The sequence below is a fragment of the Lissotriton vulgaris genome, chromosome 9, assembly GCF_964263255.1.
Source record: "Lissotriton vulgaris chromosome 9, aLisVul1.2, whole genome shotgun sequence".
In the NCBI taxonomy this organism is placed as follows: Eukaryota; Metazoa; Chordata; class Amphibia; order Caudata; family Salamandridae; genus Lissotriton; species Lissotriton vulgaris.
In genome coordinates, this window is record NC_141697.1 from 477,838,797 (window position 1) to 477,863,813 (window position 25,017).

The 25,017-nt window shown below is 44.8% G+C and overlaps 1 protein-coding gene across 1 annotated transcript in view; it reads right to left on the reverse strand.

The window, feature by feature from the left end:
• The window catches only part of SYNE2 (spectrin repeat containing nuclear envelope protein 2), a 1,750,628-nt gene that overhangs the window by 697,002 nt on the left and 1,028,609 nt on the right, over positions 1–25,017 (reverse strand). The window contains exon 96 of the mRNA XM_086937933.1: positions 974–1,156. Coding sequence (XP_086794059.1) covers positions 974–1,156 — 183 coding nt within the window. The remainder of the gene's footprint in view (positions 1–973; positions 1,157–25,017) is intronic.

Genomic DNA, 25,017 nt, shown 5'->3' on the forward strand with positions numbered 1-25,017 from the left:
CTGTTCACCGACTGCATGGGCCGGATGCAGAGACGTTAGTGAAAGCAGGTAATAAGCATCATTCGTTCCCCACACTGTGATCAATCCATCCCCATGCATTCACGCAGCCAAGCCAGTACTCATTGGGCTTGAACCAATGAAAGCGGCATTCACCATTCAAACAGAGCCGAGGGTCCACCAGGCAGTAAGGAAAGGATGGCGCCCACCTGCGCCTGCCTGGGCACTAACCTTGTAACACACTAGCAGGAGTGGTCAAAGGTCTCGGCGGCCACGTCTATAGAGATCGGGCGTGCAATGTAATCTCTTCTCCAGCAGACTCGTCGCCAAGAGCGCAGCTGCCCGCTCTCTCAGGTGATTCAGTTTTGGGTGCCCTTCTCCTGTCAGCCCCAGCCCAGGGGGATCACCGCACTCGTGGTCCGTGGTCGCAAGTCGTCACAGTGCAGGGCCTCTACCACAACAATTAGTGTAGGTTAGCTCCAGCTGTGAGGGTCAGCACAATCTCAGGAGGCATTATAGGTTATTTGCACCTCGCATAAGTAGCATATGCAGTATATAAACAGGAATTTTGGGCAGGACTCATACGGAGCTTAGCAATGCGCGTCAGTGCACGCCGCCATCATGGCCACACCCCAGTTTTACGGAACTTAGGCACAGTAAATAGGCTTCCCCTTTCTTTGCTGGTTTGAAATGCGATTCCACTTCCAGGAAATTATCATAATTTTTCCAATGTTTGGAAAGAATAGCAAAGAAGTTGAACATGTCTCCAAATATCCCCCAGTAAAGGGACGTATGACTGAATGAAAATGTTAGTGCCACAGACCCATACAATTTTTTTTAGACGAGAAAGACAAACTGACGAGCTAAACTGAATGTCATTGATTTTTCACATTTTTATATTGTATTGAAGGTTCTTTTTCTCGTTTTCTGTAGACTAATTTCCGAAATATTGAATCCTTGGCTTAGCTCATTGTACCTTGTTTAACTGAGCACTCCTTTGTTCTGCCAGTTTTGTCACTTGCTGGGACAGCTGCATCGGCACCATTAAGCAATCCATCCATTCCTGAGCTTCGCTTGGATCCTCTTCGGCCAGATCTTGAACCTCAGAGTCCAGTTCATTGAGCTTGGAGCGCCAGGTGTCAAGGTCATCCCAGCTTGTCTGTGGAAAAGAAACAAAATGTGGGCAAGAAAAATCAATCCCAATTTAAGCTTCATTTATATATCCAGAGCACTGATGAGTCTGTTTTAGTCCAATCTATTTGTTTTGAGAATATGTAGATATGTCTACCAACCACAATTTATTAAAGAGTCAACAAAAGCAAATAAAATCCACTGAAACAAGCTATCACAATTGGTTAGCAGCTCTACTTTTCTAACCGCTTTACCTGGGTATCACTCGCACCTCTTCAGCAGCTATCTTATCACCTTTCATCCCGACTGCCTCTGACCTTCACCTTTTCCTGTCATACTATTCTCTAATATTTTAGCTTGTCTACTTCACCCTGAACTACTTTCTTCTAACTTGTACTTTACTTCTTAAACACACCTGTGTAATTCTGTAACATTCAATTCATTTGCTATTTCTCTCATGCCTCTCTCTCATATTTCCTCTAATTGTTAACTTGTATTTTTAACATCTTTCTCAACACATCCACCTCTCATTTGCCCACTTTGGTATCTAACAACCTGGCTCATGTTTCTTTTTCTCCTCCGTTTCTCTTGGCTGTCTTGCACCTCCACTAAACCTTTTGGGTCCCTACGTGTTTGCCTCTAACATCACTCTTCTCTCACATTTATCTATTTCTTTCCCACGCTCACATACATCTTTCCCATCTTTCTTCCCAACTCTACCTTCTCATTCTCACATCTATTTTGTCTTTCCATCTGATGTGCAGGCCCTGAATTCGCTCAACTCAATCCCAAACAGTTTTCACTCCTGTCTTTAACTGAGAATTATCTTTATCCTTTTAGTTTATTTCTCTACCTATCTAACCAATTGGCCTTTACATTTCACTATTAACCCACCTACCTAACAATACCTCCAAAATATTCGGACATGCATCTTCCAGATTTCATATATTGCTGTCAGGCTGCTATATCAAAAGCTTACATCTTACCTTCACCTCCTCCAGAATTCACCTCAGGTCACTAATGTTCCACATCCTTCACTTACTGCTTCCCCATTTTATTTAAAAGCTTCACACTTATTCCGAACACTTTGCTACTTCCTTTGCCACTTCTACTCTACACGGCCCACTGTGTCTAATTTCAGCCTTTTCACTCCTCATCCATCTAGCCTTGGATTGCTCCATTCTCTTTCTAGAGTTTGCACTCTCTTGGAACTATTTTCTTGCTTTCACTCCTGTGGTCCCCTCTTCACATTCTTTCTGCCATGTTTCCATCTTTCTATTACTAAATATGATCTTTCTGCTCATCTCTTTCCACATCTTTTTCATTGGCTATCTCAGACATTTTATTTAACAGTAAGCAATGGATAGCTTAAAGGCTCAAAACCTGTGTTTGTTACTCTCAATGCACCCTCACAGTTCTCCCAACCAAGCCACACACAAAGCCTAACAGTGGCCTACAATACCTGATACCCAGAGGGAATCCGGTGGGGAGGAGCAGCGGGGGCGAGGCTTGGTTACTGAGAATTACAAGGTGTACCTTGAGTGTATCCTCAGAAATTAGAAATGACCAAGAGGGTGAAGCATAATGCACCAATTTTCCTGATAATTTCCCATTTCTCCCCGACGTTTTTCTCAGACAGTCTGGCTGATTTCAGCAGCATAAGTGTTTTGGTGAAATGCACTGCATCTGTAGGGATGCTGTGGATCTCGTCATCCTGATGGGTGTGGTAAGTATGACTACTGGCCCCATCAGTATCACTACTGTCCTGACAATGAGGCCCTCAGAGGCTTGGATCACTGGAATTGCATTTTTTTTGTAGTCGCCAGGCCATAGATTAGCCCTGCACAGGTCCAGCAGCAAAGATACTTTAAAATCTTCTCTAATTCAAGATGGGATGACAGTTGCATGTAAATCTGGAATACAATACTTTTGTAGCTTGGAGGGAGCAAATGTGCATTAAATCTACTTATAGTTATAATTAACAGATCTGCAAAGTGGAAGGAGAAAGGCGTCGCTTTTGGACTTTCCCTATCCACAGTGATTGATTACAAAGCCATTCAATTTGCAGTGAAATATTGGCTACCCAAAGATTAATGTGTTTTGCAGGGCAGGCATCCAAGGGAGATACAGCGACAAAGGGCCTGATTTAGATCTTGGTGGACAGATTACTCCATCACAATGGTGACGGATATCCCAACTGACGAAATATAAATCCCATAGGATATAATGGGATTTATATTTCAGCAGACGCGATATCCGTCATCGTTGTGACGGAGTAACCCGTCCACAAAGATGTAAATTAGGCCCAAAGACATTAATTTGATGCAGTACAAAAGTTTCCACAACAGGGGTACAGCTTTCAACTGCTTATGAAAGTGACTGCAGGGTTTAGATTGAGGGATATCTGTAGGAAGGGAATTGGTTTTAAAGGTTAAAGGAATATCAGTAATTTTGCCCTCAAAGAATATAAACAAATTATCACAAAGAGCTTGAGATGGCACACATCAAGAAATACATCCTTCTAGTAAGCTGAAGTGTTAAAGACATTAAAAACTTTGACTTTGTTTGGAACAGAATGTATCTGACTGCCATAAAAATGTTATTCTTCAATTGCAAATGTTTATTTTATAGTCACACAATAAGTAAGATAGAGGTATTTTACCAGTGAGTGGTAGTGTAATCTACATTTACCTTCTAGGCATTCACAATGTTGTCTGGCCTCTCTGAGATTCTGTGGGAACCACTGTGTTGAAGGGCTGGAAAACAACCTTGCTTAGTGGGCTTCTTTGGATTAGAGGTGTCTAATGCTGATGAAATCTACTTGTTAAAGGTGTAGATATTGCTACTCAGATTAACTGAGTTAGAGGAGAATTTACTCTAAGGGCGGGCTCATTTCTGAATGTAAATATAAGCATGTTACTATACATCATACATATTGTATACATAATTTAGTTATGCTGAGTACAACTGAGTTATGATGAAGGGCTAGTTGAGGTTTGGAGCTTATGCACAGAAGATGAAAAACTTACCCACAGAGTGATGGTACATTACAAAGGTGTACTTGAGCAGTCAGACACGAGATTAGGGGTAGCAAAAAACTAATCTAAGGAATGTCCTCTAATGATTATAGAGCTTCGAACTAGTAACACCAAATTAGAATTGGTACAACTGTCAGTAAGAAGCTTGGTCTTTGGTTAAGTGAGGAATTAGCAGGGACATTTAAATTACCTATGTGAAACACATTTGCACTCGGGTAAATAGATGAGGTGATCAAGAAAAGTGTTCACATAACCCTAACATCACAATAGACATTGTTGAAGTTCCATAATGACTGCATGATTAGTATAACCACATAAAATAGACAAATATCTATTTTATCTCCTGACTTTTTTGCCTTTTACCTCCTATTTTTATGACCCTCTTTTCGTTGGCTTTAGGGCACTGTGCACTTTACCACTGCTGATCAGTCCTAAAATGCATGTGCTCTGTGTCTAAATTGTATTGGTGATTGGTTTCTCCATCATTGGCATATTTGATTTACTGGAAAGTCCCTAGTAAAGTGCACTTGAAGTGCCCAGAGCACATAAAGCAAATGCTACTATTGGGCCTGCCGCACTGTTTGTGTCAGCCACATGAGTATCCCTGTAAACTTGTCTCAGGCCTGCCAATGTAGTATCTGTAAGTGCAGTTTTAAACTGCCATGTCGACCTAGCAAGTGCAACCACTTGCTGACCCTAACCTTTCTTTTTACTACATCTAAGGCACCCCTAAATTATGCCCAAGGTACCATCATGGGCAGGGTGCAGTGTATGTGAAATGTAGGACATGTACTTGTATGTTTTACATGTCCTGATAGTGAAATACTACCAATTTCGTTTTTCACTATTGCTAGGACTAGCTCTCCCATAGGCTATCATTGGAGCTGCCTTGTTACATTTTACAAGTGTAACTTTCAATTGGGAACAGCTAGAGATTTCCAGTTTGGGCTCTCTGACCTCAGAATTCAAAAACACATCTTTTTGTAAAGATGTTTTTAAAATTGTTTTGGGGAAAATGCCACTTTTAGAAAGTGGGCATTTTCTTGTTTAATCATCTTGTGTCTTCGCCTGCCTGAGGAATCAACGTCTGGTTTAGAATGACAGGAGACTGTTTTTGCATTCACTCTAGAGAGTCATACAAAGAGAGTTGAGGTGCGCCCTGCATATCCTGATGACCCATCTCCAGGCTAATGGGCCTTCGAAGCTTGAGTGGTGGGAGGGTGGGAGGAGTTGTCACTGTCACCTGAATAGGGCTGTACCTGGCCTCTCACAATGCTATTTCATCCCCCTAGAGTGCGTCTGAAGCCAAAACCAGGCAGGACAAGAACCTGTGCACTACAAAGATAATCCTTTGAAGAATGCCTACTTCAAAGGCCAAAAGGGGTATAAGAATTGGACCTAAAACTCAGACATTTAGAATACAGCTGGAGCAGAGCACTCTGTCTGTAGGCAGTGAATGGACTGAACTTTGCTTTGTATCCTGCTTTTCCAAGTTTCCCCAAGGGCTTGTGTGTGCTTGCCTTCTTTTGGAAGTCTCAGGGCTGTTGTGTATCGATTTAGATCCCCTATGAATTTCCCGATTCATGCCCTTATATAGGTACAATTCACATTGCCCTTATTTAGGCATAGAAATCCAGCCCTTATTTAGGCATTGTCCATGCTAACCAAATACAGGCATGGCTACTTACATCCGTTTATCTACGTCACGTCGAGTTCTTGGAAAACTAGACTCTTAAGCCCTTGCCTGGATATTGATTTCTCCAAAAAGGTAACTATTATGCATGAACATCTATTCCTTAGGGGTTCATTCATGACGTTCTTATACCTGACTTTTACGTCAATACTGGCATTCCTAAACACCTTCAAGGTATAAATATACCTTCACTTGCTATGACAAGGCACAGTGCAGTTCTGCTACCTACTTGCAGGACGCAGCCCGCCACAGCAAGTCCCAAAAGAAGTCAAGTCCCCAACTGACGCACTGACCAGTCCCTGTCATCCTCCTCACCGAGAATTCAGCTCTAGTGTTTCTGACTCCCCTTGCGGGGTGTTAGAGATCGAGTCCCGAGAAAGAGATACCAACCTCTCTCATTCTCAGGTATGGAGCTGATTAGAACCTAGAGAAACTTTTGGCAATTCTTGGTACAACTAAACTAAACTAAGCTATCGCTAAAACAGCACCTACTTCTTCCCTCGTACTAGACTTAGGTTAGGTACATTGGGGTAGGATTATTTTAAAGAAGCACCAGTTGAGTATTTTACCCTGTGTTATTTATGTATGTATTTTTATATATGTCATAGCTACAGACCATGCTATTGCAGTATTATTTTATATTACTGCTAACACTGTACATATTGTACTTCACATTCTGTCTTATGATTGTAGCAGTTCATATCTCTTGCATGAGAAATAAGACTGTGCAATAAACTCTTTTTATTGAAACGCCCGTCTCTCTATTTCTGTGCAACTCTGTAGAAACGAAGCATGCACGATTGACTGAGTAAAAAGGTTATCTATTGTTTCCACGACTCTGAAGCTATTGTTCCGACTCCAAGGGAAACAAAGTTGTCATGTTTATGCAGTTGTCAGAAACTAATCCCTTCTTGTTCATTCGAGAACGTTTCTAGTGACCTCTGATTTAGCTGGCACACACAAGTAATTAAGTTTAATGTACTCTATAGAGACACACTGACCTCAGTCCTATGCCAAAACTATAGTGCATATTATTCCAATGCGCAGAGCCTATCAGGGATATAGGAATTACACTACAGGGCCATCAAAGACTTCACCTGCTGTATCCCTGAACTCCATTGCTAGGAGTTCTGATCTGCCTTGTGGTGCCAACTCCAATTCTGATCCCTTGGAGTTTGTTCCGGCTGCAAAAACCTGTTTAAAACCATCCAAATAACACATCGCCCTTACAGTGCCTGTTTTTCTGAAACAGCACTGCATTGCGGGAGAAATGTCCACACGCTGCCACCATGTGGCAGCAGAAATTAACACAGCACCTACCCGCAGACGAAGAAACCGCTGCAGCCCGAGTTCATCGCACAATGTCTCTGTAGTCCGAGGCCACCACACTGACTCCAACGCAGGCCCTGCTGTGCAGCTGACAAGATCGACGCATTGTGGGACTGAAGCTGAAGAAACTAATGCCGTGCCTGTTTGCTACCGCTGCATCGATTTCCAATGCATCACACCTGTGCAACACGTTTCCCGCCGCATCACCGCAGACCACAACCATCTTAGATTTTGACGTATGGCTTCCCCCTACAGTCGGAATTTGACTCAACACTTATACAAGGAGCAGAAGTGATGCATCACCTACACAAGGAATCAGGAACCAACGCGTTGCTGTGTTTTCCAGCGCTCCCATTTTGACAGCTGTTTTGCTTTGCGAATTTTGACGCATTTGAGGTAGTATGTGTAAAATCACCATATCCATAGATATATATGGACAGAATTGCTTGAAACCTACTAAAAGTCATATTTTGAGTTGTGTATGTTGGAGTTTTGTTGTTTTGATCTTGTTAGGTTTAGATAAAGATACTTTATTTTTCTAAACTGGTGTGGTGACCATTTGGAGTGTTTTCAGTGTGTTACTGTGTGTTATGTAACATACTTGACACATTGCTTCCGAGATCAGCCTGACTGCTATGCCAGGCTACCAATTTGTAGAGATGGGGTTATCTGGGTGTGTAACTCCTTTATCCTGACTAGAAGGAAGGGTCCCTACTTGGACAGGGTGCACGCTACTGCCAGCTAGAGAACCCTATTTGTAACAATGGTGCTGACTTGATCTTTCAAAGTTCTGGGGCATAATACTTGCTCTGAATTGAAGTGAGCAAGCAAAGTGAATAAACCAGGCCTCTTATAGAGGTCTCTCCTGACACAAAATTGAAAAGAATGGGGTTACAATTTTCACCAAAATTTCCTAAAATGCCAGAGGCATGGAAAGGGCACTCATTAAATATCCAGATTCTCTCATGGTGTGCCAAGCCATTGAACTATGACGTTCCCCAGAAGTTCAACCCATTTCTTTCCAAACGTGGTATGGGTACCTCTGTATGGTAAAAATTACTTTTGCCAGGGCCAGCAGCATTTTGTCATGGCTGCCCCATATTCCATGGGTGCCCCCTTTTAGCAAAAATTACATAAAAGATGTATTTTGCAATTTATGGTATCCATATACCATAGGTAGCTTTTATGTCAAAATGTATCTCACTGTGTCAGGACCAGTCTTTTGTCAAGGTTGGCATCCTGCCACATGCCTGGTTGTCCACCTTCATGACAAGAATTACTTCCATGTTGCTAGCACCAGCATTCTGCCACTGGTATCCACATGCCTAGAATGTCCTCAAATATACCAGTACTTTTCCACCGCTGCTATTAATTATCCCACTACCAATATTTTAACATTGATGTCTTTTATGCCAATAATTGCCTGTATTGTGCCAGTATTAGGTCACCAGCATTTGTCATGCTAAGAATAGCTAAAAGAATGCCAGAGGCAGTATTTCATCACTTTTATAACTATAGGATGATAATTACCTTATGCCGGGGTCAACGATAATTTTGCAAGCACCACATCACATTCTCACTCATACTCACATTCACTCGCTCTTATTCTTGCATTCACTCTCACTCACTCTCACTCATTTATTCTCACTCACACTCCCCTACAGCTCCTCACACTCAATTTATATTGAGTGTATTGAGAGGTCAGCTCTACAAGACAGAGTCTAATCAGTTAGACGTTACCTCTCTAGCTCCGTGCACCAGAACGAACTTTCAGATCACCAGGAATCCACCAAGCCCTCGCTAGCTCTGAGGAGCACTTTTCTGAGAGGTATTCTTTTTAGACGTTTTTTGTAGAAAGAGCTCGTACATGGACTCACCGAATATTATAGAGTCCTCTGGAATCTCTAGGTGTCCCTCGTCTTCCTGTCCGAACAATGGCTAGCATCCGGAATGTGTTCCGCTGTCTAATCTTCATTCTCATTTTGTATTATCGTCATTTGCTGGCACAGGTGTGTGATTTAGCAGTAGATGAACCCAGAGGTGTTGACCATCTGGTAGGCACTTTTTGGATTAAAGGGAGATCTATTTTGAACTAAGTAAGATTATAGCATTAAAGTCGGCATATCCTTTTGCCATCTTCTGCAGAGAATTTAATGTATGAGACTGTTATTGATCCCGACAAAATAGAACTCCTCAAAGGGTTGAGCAGCCACTACATTTTTCGAGCTTTTCATGACCTATGTACAGGGCTTCCTGATGAAGGCGTACAGCCGAAACGCACGTAGGATTTAAAATCTCCAGAGCCATGCCAGAAAATTATTGTCCTCTTCACAAAATGAAATATGAAGTTTTATCATTTTTGATGAATGTTTAACTAATTCCACATACAAGAATATTCGCTGTTGACATTGTAAAAGGAAACAAAATTATAGCACAGCGTCATTATGCATGATAGGAAATAGAGTTATAATTTGCCAAAATAGTATGAATTTTAGGTTTTAGAGGGCATCATCTTCCCAGTATGTTTTTCAAAAATGTATAGGAATATCATGAACATAAATTATAAATAATAAATACAAAATATGTTTTTTGTATTCAACCGTACAGGCTGTTTGTATTGCTCATTGTGCATGTTGTTTAGGTCGATAAATTATTTTCAACTTTCCTAATTTGCTGTTATTACAATAGATTTAGATACCCTGATTTAGGAAATTGTGTCAGGGGTACCCCTATTTTTACAAATATTACCTCCGCTACCTTCAGCCACACCACGGAACTCCCATGGACAGGTCACTGATGCATCTAGTTCACCTTCAACACACCCACCATCCCCAGACACCAACTCCAGCCATCGCATAGAAACTGGACAAGAATAACCGACAATCAGCTCACCGCCGCCCTCGCCATAGCCACCCCCACCCCCCCTATCGCACACAACGATGACCCAAATACTGCAGCACGCACCTTTCACAACTGGATCACTGACTTAGCCGATACCATAGCCTCCCTCAAAAAGAACAACAACACCCACACAAAAAAATCCAGCTGGCTCACCCCCGAAATACGAGAATCAAGACACACCTGTCGCCCCCTCGAGAAAATGTGGATAAACATCAAATCCTCAGAAGCCCACAGCAACTTCAGAGCCGCCACCACCGCACACCATCGACTCATCAGAAACACCAGAAAGAAGTCTATCCAAGACAGAATCTCCTCACAAGCACCCAACAGCAAGAAACTCTTCAGCGTTATCAAGGAGTTCGTCCAACGCAACAGTGAAACTACAGACATCCCACCCTCACAGGACCTATGCGACAGACTCAACACCTACTTCCACCACAAAATCAAGACCATCTATGACAGTTTCAACAAGGGCGCAGAACCCCCCCTTCCAAACTCCGACACCAACAAACCTACAATCTCCTCCTGGACACCCTTCTCCACTGAAGATACCCTGGAAACTATGAAGTCCATACACTCCAGGGCCCCCACAGACTCTTGCCCCCATCACATCTTCAACAGAGTTGCAGACACCATCGCCCCCAAGCTTCGCCTCACCATCAACTGCTCACAAGCTGCCGCCACTCATTGACAACAGGAAACACGCCCAGATCCACTGCCTCCTTAAGAAACCCTTGACAGACCCCACAAACTCAAAAACTTCAGGCCTACCTCCCTGCTTCCATTTCCTGTGAAAGTCATTGAAAAAGCAGTCAACAGACAACTCACCACGTTTTTAGAAGAATACAACATCCTCGACATCTCCCAATCTGGATTCAGGTCTAACAACAGACCTGAAACAGCCCTCCTGGCCACAACAGACGACATCTACTCCCTACTGGACAAGGGACAGACAGCGGCACTCATCCTACTCGACCTCTCAGCGGCTTTCGACACAGTCTCCCATCATACCCTGATAAGAAGACTCCACAAAGCTGGCATCAGCGACAAGGCCCTCAACTGGATTCAATCCTTCCTCTCGGGCAGAACGCAACGAGTGAGACTCGCCCCCTTCCTCGCAGATCCCACACCCACCACCTACAGGGTGCCCCCGGGATCCTCCCTCAGCCCCAGGCTGTTCAACGTCTACATGGCCCCGCTAGCCCCCATCGCCAGAAGCTACGGAATAAACATAATCTCCTACTCCGACGACACAAAACTCATCCTCTCCCTTTCCAACGAACCCGGCAAGGTCAGACACAACTTCCACGAAGGCACGAAAGCAGTCGCCGACATTATGAGAGACAGCTGCTTTCAACTCAACACAGACAAGACATAAGTACTCATCATGGGCCCTTAACCCAACGTATTGAGCAACTCCTGGTGGCCTCCCACCCTCGGAAACCCGCCCACCCCCGGCAACCAAGCCCACAACCTTGGAATCAATCTGGACCCCAACCTCAGCATGAACCATCAGATCAACTCAGTCACCTCCACCTGCTTCCGCACCCTTCGCCTTCTAAACAAGACCTTCAAATGGATTCCTCTCAAACATTGAAAGACCGTAACATACGCCCTCCTCACCAGCAGACTGGACTACGGCAACGCACTCTATGCCGGAATCAACAAAAAACTCACCCTCAAATTGCAAAACATCCAGAACGCCCCCGTCAGACTGATCTTTGACCTACCCCGACACTGCCACATTTTGCAACACCTACATACACTGCACTGGCCACCCATAGAGAAAAGAATCACTTATAAGATCCTCACCACGCACACAAAGCCCTCCACAACACCAGACCAGCCTACCTGACCCAGCGATTAAACCTCCATGTACCCCACAGGACCCTACGCTCAGCCCAGCTCTCTCTTGTAGAAGTAACCCGCATCAGGAAAACCATAACAGGAGGACGCTCCTTCTCCTTCCTCGCAGCCACGGCCTGGAACGCCCTACCCATCCACATCAGACAAACCACCTCTCTTCCCAGCTTCACAAAGGAACTGAAGATTTGGCTTTTTTAACCCACCTCACCGGCACAAGCTACACTACTCCCCCTCCCGCCCCCCCCCCCCCCACAGCGCCTTGAGACCCTAACGGGTGAGTATCGGAGCTTTATAAAGTTTGATTGATTGATTGATTGCCTTACTTTTGTGCCACAAATCCAGTGCAAAGTGTTAGGGTTGGATTTACTATTCACTGCAAACCAGGATTTGCGTTGTATAGGATCTCAAATGCAATGTTGCGCTACTTTGAATTATTTTGCAACAAGTGAGTGTTCCATGGGTGGTGTATGGAGGTTCTCTTGCAACCACCCAAGGGTATTGACACAAATCCCTATCTACAGACACTGGTAGACAGGAATGTGTGCCAAAATCTTACGTCACCTTAAGGAGGCATTAGGAGGATAAATATTTTCATTTCTCCTAGTATTTCCAACTTTGCATGTGTGCTGAATTGTATAGCACACATACAACGTAGGAAAAGCCTAAAGCATAGTTTTTGTACTGGAAGGGACCTCTTAAAGTACAAAACCTATGCTTCAGAAAATGCACAGACACTTGCACTATGGCACAAGGGTATATGCGTTCGCTGCAAAAAGCGCACAAGCTCATCGGGAGAAATAATGCCAGACCATATCTTAGTAGAGGACACATTTCTTCTCTTTCCCTTTCGCTAAAGACAGAGCAGCAACTTTAGTGCAGTGATGCCTTGTGTCAAAGAATAGTAAACCTGGGACTCAATCGCACACAGTATCACTTACTGTCACTGACTCTCACTCACACACACATGCTTACACATACAGGAACACTTGCTGACACATACACATAGCATTCTCTCACTTAAACACACTCACATGCACACATCATATATTTAAAACTATTTTTCCTTAATACACCTCCCACAAAAGTCCAATTCCAGCTAAGTTTGCTTCGTTTTTATTACACAAATAGTGAGAAATTAAATTTCATATTATATATAGTCTTTATGATGCAGTTTTATATGGATTTCTTCTGCAAGGGGCCACTCCCTCACGTCTCTAAGCCACATTACTATGTCTGGGCTTCTTGTCCCATCCAAGTGGACTGTAATCTAATAGGGACAAATGAGCAGTGACAAGGGGCCTCCAGGAAAATTATTTTGGTACTCAAACTATTTAGACTGGTAATTAGACCTGTGCTCATACCACACAAAGTGATGTCGGTGGTCCTGGGAGAGTGCAATGAAGGGAGTGTTACAAATTTTAGAGCAAACAACAAGCAAATGTTCATGCAAGGTAGGGTCCCTTTACCCAACAGTCACCATTCAGCTCACGGACACATGAGCAGACAAGAAAGAGGGAATTTCTGGGAATGTACAGAGAGGGCTTGTTGATGTTGGCATGGTCAAAAGCAGTAGCATGCAATTCTGTTTTCATGAAGCACCACAGCAAAGTCCCTACAGGCCTGGGTTTATATAATTCTTCAATAGGCTGCAATTGGATGTTTGTATGTATAAGAACTGGCCTTAGCTGTTCGTTAGTAAGCCACTTGAAATCATTGCCAGAGTATTCACAAAGTTAGGAATTTCAGTCAACCATATTAAAGCAGTGTTTTTCCTCAACATGGTTTCTGTGATGAGCAGGCCTTGCTGCCTTCCCAGAATGCACCATAGGACATCAAATTTGTACAACCTCCATAAATTGGCTCTGCAGGGAGCATTTCCTTCAGACTAGACCTAGAGACAAAGGTGCTGGAATAGAAAGAAGAAATTGGGTATGGGGTTGTCCTTGCGGACAGCAGCTATCCTCCATCCTGCACTCACCATTTCATACTAAAAATAAGTGTTTAATAATTTAAGGCTAATACAAGTGCAGATTATTGTCAGTCTTCCACGCCTTACTTTTTTTTTTAATTTTTACAATTATCACAACAACACAATTTGCATAATGGTTGGGACCATCCACATGCATTAACAATATACACCAAATAACTCATTTGCACTGCAGGAATGAGTGGACAATTTACTTAGAGAAGCCAGTAGGCATGAGTCCTGGGTGAAACCATGGCGCCCCAAAACTAAATATTTCTGCAAACTGGGACTTAAGCAAAGGGATCAATTGGAGTGATCCCTTCAGAATGACAGATTTGGGAGAACAATTTAGTGACTTCCCATCTTAGGGTATACCAAGGAGGACCCTAAATAGCACTAGATCTGCAGTTTGGATGTTCCCTTCATATTAAGGGTCCCTCAACAAAGACAAAAAGGAAAATGGGCAGATGCCTCTTGAGGGCAAAGGAAAAGTGGCATGGGTGGAACTGCAGCACAGATAATCAGGGGCTTTCATTCAAACACTCACTGAGACCAACATCACCCTCACTCCACAATGAAACAGAAAGAACACATTGACATCTCACTTTGAATGATAAAGACCTAACAATTCAAATTTCCTTCTCAATATTATCTAAGCAGTACATATGTACAAAAAGGGGTTTCCTTACTGAAAACACTACTAAGATGTTTGTTTATGTGTATGTGGCCCAGATGGCGACAGTGTTGGGTGTTTTGAGTCTCAAAGTCAAGCTTCTCATTCTCTTCAATGATCATATATATCTTAGGGCTGGTCGAGTCTCACCTGTTATGTTATGTTATGTTAGGGGTTTGGTAAAGCGCAACAGCTGCCCCAGCAAAGAGGCGTCCCGGCGCTGCTAGAACCCCCAGCCTCTCCAGCATTACCAGGAAGCACAATGGAGAGCTTACAACGCGGAAAGTGACCAGCAAGAGCAGGCCATGTTTGCAGCAGGTGGGGGAGTGAGGACTCACGGCTACGCGTTATTCTGTTGGCGGTGTGCGCAGCCGGGCTCTTTTATATTAGCGCAAGGCATTAACAGCAGCAGAACCTCTCCGAGAGGGTGGGCAGTCACCTGGGACTTGGATGACATGTGGCCATGTAGGCTATCAGTGGAGATCCTGTAAGCTGGGCCAGTAGTGGCTTGATTATCCTGCGAGGCACTCCCGGTATGGTACTGTGGCACAATAGAAAATGAACCAATCCCCAAAGTGTCTCAGGTGAGAAAATAGAACTCCTTCTGCTGGTGTAGAAACAGACCTGAAGACTCCATAATGCTGTCTATAGGGGACTGGAATACACGGGCTATGGTGGGCATATCATTAGACTGAATGCTCTACACCTCCTCCGCAGCAGAGAACTATGTAATTTAATATACGGATGGTTGGGTTGGAGGTAAGGTCAATGCTCATGATGGCTACCCAGTGAAGAGAGGGGTGGCCCCGGAACTTAATTTCATGCACATCACTCTCTTTGTGAACTATCTTGGATAGGCCCTGAGAAGCTGATGAGCTCATGCTGTAACTGCTGCCCCACTGACCTAGACCCACTGTATAATGGTGCACAGCTATGTGGAAGCCAGCCCTCCTGAGATTAGTGCATGAGGGCAAGATGCTTATGGGAGTCATAGATTTCAACTAGTGGGGGCTTCACGCATGCTCCTGTAGTACATATGTAAATGGGGAACCCAATTTATCGATTTGTGGTGCAGCTGAACTTTGTTTGGAGCGATGTTGTGATGGAGCGATGTTGTGATGGGGAAATCGAAAAGCGACAAATCAGTGATGCGGTCTAGGGATCCAGCCTGGATGCTACTGCACAACTCTGATCAGCCTGACCAGCTACAACATGTAGAGTCAATGCTGGATGAAAATAGGGTAAATTTGCTAAAATACTGCAAGGGGTGCTAAACACAAAAGTAACCTGACTCTAAAATATATTCACTGGCAATAGAGGTTTCTGACCGCAGATAATAAAAAATTAATTGAGTGAGTTGAGAATGCTGTAACAACTTAGACGTCACTGCAGCCAATGGTGACATAGATGCTGACACATCTGAAAGTGTGAGAAAACTTAAGCTCAGCGCAGAGGTAGCTAAGGGGCGCTTAAGGCGATCATAAGAATCCCAGGGTAGTCAGAAGGCCCAAGTATGAAACTGTGCCTCAAAGACTGCCTCATAACAACTGTCATGAAGGGCAAAATTCCCATGTTCTTGCATCAGGTTCAAAGGCATCCTCCAATGCCAAGAGTGCTGCCAAGACCAATTGTGACTAGATTATTAAATGACATTCATATTGTAACCCTATTGAACCAAAGGCCTGTGGTCCATCAACGTAAGTGCACTAAATATATACCCAGTTTACACCAATTAAATCCATAATCAAAGGGCATTCTACATAAGGGTCAACAATCAGCTGTGTCAGATGGACGGACCTCTGCTATGCTCTCATGTACTGGCTAAATTCAGAGTTATAGCAAACAAAAAGTCGATATTCTGCCTATCAGCAAATGATGCTCGATCTTGGCTCTTAGAGAATGACTATCGCAAACGAAATGCAAAATTCTGATGTAGGATGACAAAGGAAATGTAACAGGCAGAGACATAGCAGATCCGCCCAAGAAAGATCTACTAGATAAGGGCCAGCTGTTGGCTCCAACCCAACCCCTGGTGACATCCTTCTCCACGGATTCCCTCACTCATACAATCCAGTAGTGCCCCTCTTCTTTTCTTAGCCCCTCTCACACATTTATAGAATTTCGCTTATAACACTACCCATATCAATGTAGGGTGTAACAGTTCTTTACATCACATACAAATTATAAAGTGTGAATGAATGTGTAAATCAATGTATATGAAATGTTATATAAGAAAATAAGGGCTAAAAGGCCTAAAAGTCTCATTTCACCCATACTGGTAGGCATTCTATCTTAAGAGTGCTTCAACTGGAGAAACAAAGATTTACTAAGTTTTCATGCAACATCGTGCAGCAAAGTTGCTGCGCTGGATTGTGTGAAAAGGCGAGAGGACAACAACAACTTCTCTACTAAGAAATGGCACTGTTACTTTCCCCTAGTCCTGGCTTAGTTTAGGTGGCCTGGTGCCAACACACACAAGCCTCTGTACCATAGTGCAAGGGTGTGTATGTGATGTTAAGCATAGGTTTTGTACTGGAAGGGTACCCTTTGGTTTTGCACTGAAAGGCTACCCTTACAGTACAAAATTCAATGCTTTGAGAAGGTTTACAACTTTACCAATTTGTATTTGTGCTGAACAGTCATACCTGCTGCAAGGAGGTGAAAGTTTGTGACACAAATCCCTTCTTACTAATGATAGCAGATAGGTATAAGTATCAAAAACCATGGGTGGTTGCATGGGAACGTCCTTGTACCACCCATGATACGTCTCCTTGACACAAAGTTGTGCACATATAGGGCAACTTCAGAATACTTTAGCTACTTTCTAGCATAATCCAGGAATGTGTTGGAAGTAAATCTCAAATTAATGCTTTGCACCAGGTTTGTGTCACCATTGTGATGCAATCCGGCGCAAAGTGTTCGTAAATCTGCCCTACCAACAAAGGATATAAAATATAGCACAATGGTTGGGGTGATCTGTGCTAATGAAAATGTATTACTACCCAAAGAAAAAACTTTTTTAGCAACCTAAGAATGACAAAAAATTGAGAAAAAAGCAAAAAAGTTCTAAAACTATGCCTTGTAGTTTGCATGCAATGCTTTGATGGCAGGTGATTGGTCACTGTGCAATGATAGAAGGAGGCTAAATTATGAAGTGCAAGTTACAAAATGATATCTGTGACAAAAGCAATAACCCACTGAACTATTTTCTAAAAATAGAAACTGTTATATGCTACACATTTTGCTCTGCAGCATGAACATTAACTATTGATGCTACTTTAGCATGAGTCAAAACTATCACTAGGCAAATCACGGATCTCTCCATCAAAGGCATTAATTACTTAAGTTAGCATGCTGTTGTTATTATTCCCTGAAAAATCCAGCACACACAAAGGTGTCTGCTGGCTGGTCTTATCTCTCCTCAGCCTGTCATTCAAATGGTGTCCCCTCAACCTTGGCAGAGTTAAGGCACGAGGGCATGCTGACATCAGTTCTTCACACAACTTTCCACACTAAAAGCGGAGAGAGATGAAAGACACTGACCATGTCAAAAGTAGGGCCCTTTGTGGAGTCCCTATCCTATAAATACATTCCCAGAGTGTAAGTACTGCTTGACATTTCTTGGCACCCACATAGCCAGTGAAGAGTTGAACGTCCCCTCAGAAGTCTTTAGTACAATCAAGATAGAAAGACAATGCACGTTTTGGGTCCAGGCAGTGGAGTTTCCCCTGAAGAGTTGAACGTCCCTCAGAAGTCTTTAGTACAATCAAGATAGAAAGACAATGCACGTTTTGGGCCCAGGCAGTGGAGTTTCCCCACTTCTTTGGAGGGATACTGGGGCGGGTAAAAGATGGGCGGAGTAATGGATAATCCCACATGAAAGGGTGTGACCACTTTAAATAGGAACAAAGCTTTTGTTCGAAGCACCCCTTTATCTGGATAGAAAGACAGATAGGGAGGCTTGGAAAACAGAGTTTGGAGCTCTCTAACTCTGCGAGCAGAGGTGATAGTAATGAGGAAAGAAGTCTTAAGGGTTAGAAGCCTGAGAGGGAAATTATGAAGAGGCTCAAAGGGAGCACACATTAGAAAAGTCAAAACCACAATGAAATTCCATTGGGCCATTATGAAAGGAGACAGAGGAAACAAGTGAGTCCGGCCCTTAGGAAACCTATTGACAATGGGAGATTTTAATAAAGAAGGCTGATCTGGAAGTCTCGGAATGGCAGAGATAGCCGAAAGATAATCCTAAAGGGTGCCCAAAGCAGATCCCTGCAGTGCCAAAGAAAGTCTGTACAACAGAACCTTTAAAAGAGGAGCAGAAAAGGGATCAACAGTCTTTGCTGTGTACTATGCCACTAATTTGTTCCATCTCTTAGTGGAGGAACGCCTGGCTGCCTAGATGACATCACAGACTTTGGATAGAAGGTCGAAAGCTGTCAACTGCTGCCTCTCAATTTCTACTCAAGGAGGTGGAGACTGGACAGGTAGGGGTGAAGAACCGTCCCCAGCTGCTGCGTCAGAAGATCATGCCGAAAGAGCAGTCTGAACGGAGGATCGATGGCCATGTTCAGACTGTCCAAGTACCAGACTCTTCATACCCAATCCGGAGCCACCAGAATGACTTGAGCCCGGCTGTGCTTGATCTTCTTGAGCACTCTGGGCAGAAGTGGTATATGTGGAAAGGCGTAGAGGAGGCCAAAGATCTACTCGCACCAAAAAGCTTCGCCGAGAGTGCGCCACCTTGAAAACTCCAATGTGCAATAATGCTGCCACTGTGTGCTCTCTTCAAAGGTGAACAGATCCAACCAAGGCTCTCCCCACTGCTGAAAGAGACTTTGTGCGACCTCCGGATGCAGACATGAGTCATGACCGACCAGCCACCAGCTGCGTACACCCAGGCATTCAGAGAACCCGCCAAGTGGTGAACCACCAGGGCTATGCCCTGATGTTGCAGCCATGTCCAGGGCAGAGAGCCTCCTGACAAAGGGTCCACGACCCCACCCCGCCCTCTTTGTTGCAGTACCACATGGCGTTGTTGTTGTCTGTGAACACCTATACCACTTTCCCTCTGAGAGAGGGAAGGAATACCTTCAGTGTTAGTCTGATCGCCTGGAGCTCCAAAAGGTTGATATGTAGACCGGACTCTGCCGGAGACCAGATGCTTCTGATCTCCACTGTCTCAGGTGGCTACCCCATCCCAGGAATGAAGCATCAATTACCACCATCAGATCTGGTTGAGGAAGGGTGAGGGTGATGGATCTGCCTCTGACCTAATCTTGGTTCGTTAGCCACCCTTGCAGTTGTCTGAGATCTGGACTTATTCGGAAAGATTCCTCTGATGCTGCGCCCAATGGAACTTTCAGTCCCACAGCAAAGCCTGCATATGCCATCTTGCATGATTCACCAGCAGGATGCAGGAGGCCATGAGATCCAGCAGCCTTGGAGTCATTCTCACCGAAATCCAGGATAATGGCAGAAACATCGGTATCATAACCCACTTATCCCGGACTTGCTGCTAAGGAGTATAGACCCGAAACTGCATTGTGTCCAGAATCGCTCCAATGAAAGGGAGCACTTGAGAGGGAGTCAGGTGTGACTTCGGCATGTTGATAGTGATTCCCAGCGAGTGCGGGAGGTCCGCCACAGCCTGGGGTGAACCCTCCTTCAACAACCAGTTGTCGAGATAGGGGAAGTCTGGTACCCCTGATCTGCACAGATGAGCTGCGACCATCGCCAACCCATTCATAAAAACCCGAGGGGCACTGGTAAGCCCAAATGGGACCACTGTGAACTGAAAGAGCTCATAGCCCGCGGTTAACGTCTGTGGGCGGGCAGGATGGGGATATAGAAATAAGCGTCCTGCAAGTCCAACACTGCCATCCAGTCTCATGGGTCGAGGGCAGAAAGGACCTTCTCCTTCCGAAGGAAGAAGTTGAGGGTCGGGAGGTCTAGCATAGAACACAGGTTTATGGCCCCCTTGGCCTAGAGAGCCATAACTTCCTCGCGGAGAAGCACCAAATGATCAACCGACATATGGTCGTAGGAGGGTGGCATGGAGGGAGGGAAAGTCTTGAAGGGGAGGAAGTAGCCCTTTCGGACTATCTGCAGAACCCACCTGTCCAACGTGATGGACTGCCAGTGGTGGAGGTGATGAAAAATCCTGCCTCTGATTGGCTAATGATGGGCCTGAATCGTCGGACTAGGAAGGTTTGGAGGCTGACTGATGGCTCCCTGACCAAAGAGGAAACTGTGTCCTAAGTCTGCGGATATGCAGAGGTTGAACAGCTTGCATGACGTAGTGGCTCAACTGGACAGGACATTGCTGGGTGCCCCTTCCGTAGCCACGAAAGACAGACTGAGGGGATGGTTTAGAGCTGTGAACACCAAGGATCTGGCCGTAGCCCGAGAGTCCTTGAAGCACTCAAGTGCAGAGTCTGCCTTCTCCTCAAAAAGGCCATCAAAGGACATGTCCATCAAAGTAGATTGGATATCTCCTGACAAGCCAGAAGTCTTCAATCAGGCACAAAGTCATAATGCACCAGACGAGGCAACCGTTCTGCCCAGTGAGTCGGTGGTGTACAGTCTACAATGAACAGTGAATTTTGCTGTGTCTCTCCAGTCCACAACTGCCTGGGAGTGAATTGCCCGGGCCGATTCCAGGTACTGATGACAACCAAGCTCAAGTAAAGGATGATGCATAAAGAAAGCTGGGTCGCTCGGAGCCGGATGATGGCAGCTGGTGATGGTCCTGTCCACAGGAGCCGCTGTGCTGGGCCTGGGCCAAGTGCTCAGAAGGACATCAATGAGGGCTTCATTAAAAGGCAAAAGTGGTTCAGAGGTAGAAGCCGCGGGCTGAAGCACCTCCATCAGGAGGTTAGTCCTGACTGCCACCAAAGGGAGCTCGATGCCCAGGACCTCTGCTGACCTTCTCACCACCATTCCATAGGATGGCCCCTCCTCCGTAGCCACGGTAGGGGAAGAAAGCAAGCCAGTGTCAGGCGAAGTGTCCAACCTTCTAGCCTCACTCAGGTCGATCTGCAAGTCCTTGGGGTCTTCAAGCTGGTCTGTTAAAGGTTCCAGAGGCCCCTCATAGTCCTTGTCCCCCCTCCCTTTACAAAATCAACACTGGGGATGAACATAGGGACAACATTAACCCTCTGTGTCTGAACCAACATCGATCAACGCCGGTCTGGCTCTGTGTCCGATTCAGTGCCGAGGATGGGGTTGATGCCGTCCGGGGATATGGTTGGTGTCGTAAGCGTTGCCACAATTATGACATTGAGGAAGGTTAAGGTGGAACGACCTACGTCGGTCAGGATCCGATAATGGATCCATGGGAGCCCAAAGATGAGGTCAAGACCTCATAAAACTGTCGCAACTTGGCAGGAGATGCTCCAGCTCCCTGAAAAGTGGGGAGGCGCGGAGTTGTCTCAGAAACAGGCTCCGGAGATGGAGGCCTAGAGCGATGATGCTCCCTGTGCCCCGGCACGTCGGCCGACGGAGGGGGCAAAGTCAAAGAAAGCCTATGCTTCTTCGACTTCTTCTTGTGATTACCTGACCGTCACAAAGATTTCAAATGGGATGAGGAGTGCGGGCTCTGCACCCATTCTGGGGACCTTGCTCTCGACCAAGAATGGAAGCAGCGCTGAGCCGAGCACCAGGCCTCCAACTGCTTTCTGGATTGCTCCCACAAAATATTCAAATTGATGGCCTGGCACTCAGAGCATGGCTCCGGGCCGTGGTCGAGCTCCAAACACCAGAGGCACACGAGGTGCTGATCCTGTACGGACATCATTTGATGACAGGATCAGCAGAGCTTGAATCTGTTCCTACGCTGGAACATCTTGACGCCAAGGAGGACTCCAAGACTCAGAAAAAAACTTCACCAACATTTTTAAAAAGGCTAACCAAAAAAGAGCTAACTGGTAGCTCTCTCTGGATCTGCACTTAGGCTGGCCTTGAAAAAGAAATAACTGATGTCAGCGCCACTGGACCGCATCTATGTAGGTCCCGCAATGTCATTTCCGGCGCGCATGACGCTGATGACAGACGCAGAGCCGACTGGTGCCACCTTACAACGTTCAGGGGTACTGCTGATGAAAAATATCCGAAGCCAGAGTTATGGATTTTAGATGAAAACATATAAATCACAGCAATTCAATACTGCAATACAGTTGCTTTGTGGTCAATGGGAAAATGTGGTAGTGACAATCGGTCCCATGCAGGAGGAGATGTGTGGAACCATGGAGGGTAAAGCTAATGCGGGTCCCTGAACGGCAGCATATGAGCAGGAGTGCTCACGTCTACTATCAGATAGACATAATTACCAGATCCTACAGGATGACCCGACTGAATCCATTAGGATCACGATTGGTGGAATGGTGGAGGAAGCTCTGACACTTGACTGGCTAACAAAAAAAGAAGCTGAATTCTTAACACAGAAGTCACCCAGGACACCTTGCTTTTATTGTATTCCAAAAATACACAAGAACATGCAACATCCTCCTGGAAGACCCATTGTGTCTGGCATTGGGTCCATACTTGAACCACTATCCAAGTTTGCTGACGCCTTTCTCCGACCCCTGGTGCAGGCCACGGGTACTTACCTCAAAGACACTAAGGCAGTCCTCCAGCTATTACAAGATGTACCTTTCGACCCAAACACCCAACTTTTGCTTAGCCTGGACATGGAGAGCTTATATACAAGCTTACCACATGACGAAACCCTGACAATCATTTAGGAAGTCCTATTTAGTACCAGTTGGCAATACCAGACACCCAGAGGAGTAGTACTGGAATGCATAACACTGGCTCTCACAAAGAATTTCTTTGAATACAAGACCACGATCTACCTGCAAAGCCATGGTACGAGCATGGGGAGTACCTTCGCTCCTAGTCTAGCGGGACTCTATGTACACCACCTGGAAACAACCAAGATTCTGAATTACCATAATCCTTCAGACAAAATATCTCTACAGGGAAAAAATACATAGATGATATTTTGGTCATCTGGAATGGCAATCTGGAATCAGTCACACAGTTTATGGCATGGTTAAACAACCAGAACACCTACCTAAAATTTACACATACAGTGTCAGATTACAGCCTGGTCTTTTTAGACCTGAACATTTGTCATGAGCATGGAGTCCTCAAAACAACGACCCACTTCAAACCCACATCAAGGAACTGCTTATTAAGATTTGACAGCTTCCATCCCCGACACCTCCGGGCAAACCTACCATATGGTCAGTTCCTCCGACTTAGGAGAAACTGCCTACAAATCACAGGCAAATGATCTCAAAGCCAAATTACAGGAGAGAAAATACCCAGACAGGATAATAAACATAGCCATGAAAAGGGCAAGAAACAACAATAGAGATGCTCTTCTGGAAGACAAAATACCACCCAGCTCGGAGCAAAAGAGACCAGTGTGTTTCACAACATACAACACCCATTCAAACGAAATAACAAAAATAATCAATAAAAGATGGGGTATTCTATCTAGCGGAACACTGAACTTTGACAAACCACTTTTTGCCCACAAAAGAGGAAGAAATTTGAAGGATATGCTGGTCCACACCCGCCCAAAACCAGACACACCGCTGCCACTTTCTAGACCCAGGATACAAGGCCACTTCCCATGTGGAAATTGTGCCAGCTGCCACCTAACAAGAAGGAGCAAACAATTGATTTTCAACAACGGAACCAAATGGGATCAACGAGGAATGACCAACTGCAATAGTCGCATTGTAATATACATGATTGCTTGCCCCTGCGGCTTAGAATATGTTGGCATGACCACGAGACCTGTAAAAACCCGGATCAGTGAACACAAGAGCAACATCCGATGCAGGAAGAGCACAACCAAAATGGCGACTCACTTCCTGGAAGCACAACATTGTGTCAATGATGTCCTTTGGACAGTCATAGAACAACTTCCTTCTGAATCCGGCCTACATGAAAAGGAACAACGGTGGGTGTTCCGTCTGGGGACCCACTTAACGAGCCTCTATGATGAAATACTATGGGGACAACTGACATAACTTATCTACAGTGAACACCCCGGCTCAGCGACCGTTTAACCTCCTAATAATAGGTCATGCATGGAACTCTTTGCAGACTTGATCCTATCAGAAAAGGGCGCACTTATATACTTTTAGACAATTACATTCACAGTAAAGAACTATGAACTCCATCCCTAAGCAAAAATACTGAGTAAACTATTATGCCCCTTTAAAGAAGGTTAGATAACCTATTAGAGCCCTTTTTATGTAGTGACCTGTTCATTAATTATTATTATATATGTTAACACCACAGGGCCTCAGAATGCAAGCACGTCAACTACGAGGGGTGCGCTCTCGTACACCCTCTAGTTACAAGAAAGGTCCGCCATGATACTCGAACCAAAATGGATCTCGCAACC